At 50.4% G+C, this 2,022-nt stretch overlaps 1 protein-coding gene across 2 annotated transcripts in view; it reads right to left on the reverse strand.

The window, feature by feature from the left end:
- The window catches only part of RPAP3 (RNA polymerase II associated protein 3), a 31,013-nt gene that overhangs the window by 26,724 nt on the left and 2,267 nt on the right, over positions 1-2,022 (reverse strand). For both annotated transcript variants that reach the window (XR_003094973.1, XM_014521886.2), the window contains exon 2: positions 1,281-1,408. Coding sequence is in view for 1 of the 2 variants with exons in the window: in XM_014521886.2 (XP_014377372.1) it covers positions 1,281-1,348 (68 nt within the window). In the remaining variant the exon portion in view is untranslated. The remainder of the gene's footprint in view (positions 1-1,280; positions 1,409-2,022) is intronic.

Raw genomic sequence — 2,022 nt, forward strand, 5'->3', positions numbered from 1 at the left:
ATGGTGAGGGGGGGAGCGGGGCAGGGGCAGGCGCTGCCCAGCCAAGGCTGTGAATGGGACCCCAGGGCAGGGTACAGGACAGAGCTGTGGGTGGTTCATCAGGGGGCACAGTAGAAGGCTGGGGCAGCTCCCCGCTGCTGCACGAACCCCTGGGGGAGGCATGGGGGGCATATGCCCCCCCTGGATTTCTGTGTGGGGCAGACGCAGCGCCAGCCTCTTCCTAGTAGAAAGATGGCCCAGGGGAGGCAGGGGTGGGGTGGGCTCAGCTATGCCAGGCAGGTGGTGGCGGCACTGGAAGGGGTGACTGTGGGAGGCCTATGGGGAATTCTGGGGTGGATATAGCCTGGTCCCCCCCACAAACCTTTCCCAATGCTGATCCTGCTTGGGACAGTCCATTCTGCTTTTCCCCCAGGAGCCTTATTTCAGCCATGTGACCCCTGCCTGCCCCACAGTGGGGGACTCCTCAGGTAAAGGCAGCAAAGCAGAGTGTGCGCCCCAAACAGAGGTGGCACTGTGGGGGAGGGTTGCGGGGCTATAGCTACTCTAAAATTCTCGGTAGGGCCCCCCCCACATAGCCATACCCTCCAGGGCCAGCTGCCCACCCCACGCAGCTGAGCCTGCCATACCTCCACCCACCCTGAGCCCAGCCCCCATGCTGGGAAGAGGCCGGCACTGCCCCTGGCCCTGAGCTCGTAGCAGACAGCCCACCTCTGACCTGCACACAAATACAGGGGGCACATACCCCTGCTCCATGCCTCCTCCAGAAGTGTGTGCAGCAGTGTGGAACCATCCCCGCCCCCCTCCCTGGATGAGCTGCCCATAGCTCCATCCCACGCCCTGCCCGGGGTCCCATTCATCACCCTAACTGGGCAGCACCTGTCCCTGCCCCTGCCCTAGCCCCTCTCCTTCCTTCACCGTGGGGGCCTCAAGTTGCCCCACCCCTTCCCTCCCCCTCACCCCTGCCCACCACAGACTTACCAGCAGGACACTGCTCTCCAGGCTGCCCAGCTGCATTCCTGTATATTGGCTATTGAATCGGTATCGGCAATATGACTGGTTAATAAATTGGCTATTGCTATCAACCAAGAAAATCTTTATTGGTATACCCCTACTGTTTATTTACGAGGAACCGGTGTCATTAACTCGAGAAAGTTGCAAAGCAGGCTGATGTGTATAATAAACAGACCCATGGGTCTTAGAATGAATAGTCCCATAACTAAAATCTGAAGGAAAATGTTATTAAAAAAATTTAAAAGATATATTCACAACATAGACCTTACTTTTTCATTCTAAAGAAAGATGATGCTCTGTTTGTGGGCAAGACTGGATTGTACGGATCAGCATGCATCCCTCGTGTGTAACATTCGATTGCTTCATCATAGTTTCCTTGTTTGAAATACTTATTGCCCTGTAAAAAATATGCTTTTTGTCAATTTAATATACACTGTAATGTGACAAATGCTTTCAGCTCTTTACAGCATCTTTACTAATTAATTTTTGTCAAATATTTCACTGCCTATATCCAAATGCTGCCTCATCCCAAAATTAGTCAGTTACTAATGCCTTAAAATGTTCTAATTCTTCTAATGTTCTAAAATGGCTGTGACTATCCAAACAGTCTCACCCCTTTGGAGCATCCAGCTGCTTGCACTCAGTCATACAGATTCTTGACCCCTATGCATCAAGGGAGAGGCAGATATAGCAGGCTAGTCCCATTGTAATTTGCACCATTTCTAGTATCCTTAGTCATTCTACTCACACTAAACAGTAGACAGAAAGACTGAACTTCTTTTGCCACTGCTAAATTTTGGTTCAAGTCCAGGGTGAAGAATATTGACAAAGTGGAAAAGGAAGACAAATATATGAAGGTGCAGTCTTAACAACCTAGCACCTCTAACAGAAAGACTTAAAACGTTGTGTGGAAAGCAAGAGGGAAAATTCTCATCTAAAATATTATAAAGCATCACTGGCTTTGAGGAAGTTTAGAACAAATCCCATCACATATTGTAGCTCAGACTTCAG

Source organism: Alligator sinensis, unplaced genomic scaffold (genome assembly GCF_000455745.1).
Source record: "Alligator sinensis unplaced genomic scaffold, ASM45574v1 scaffold147_1, whole genome shotgun sequence".
NCBI classification, from domain to species: Eukaryota; Metazoa; Chordata; order Crocodylia; family Alligatoridae; genus Alligator; species Alligator sinensis.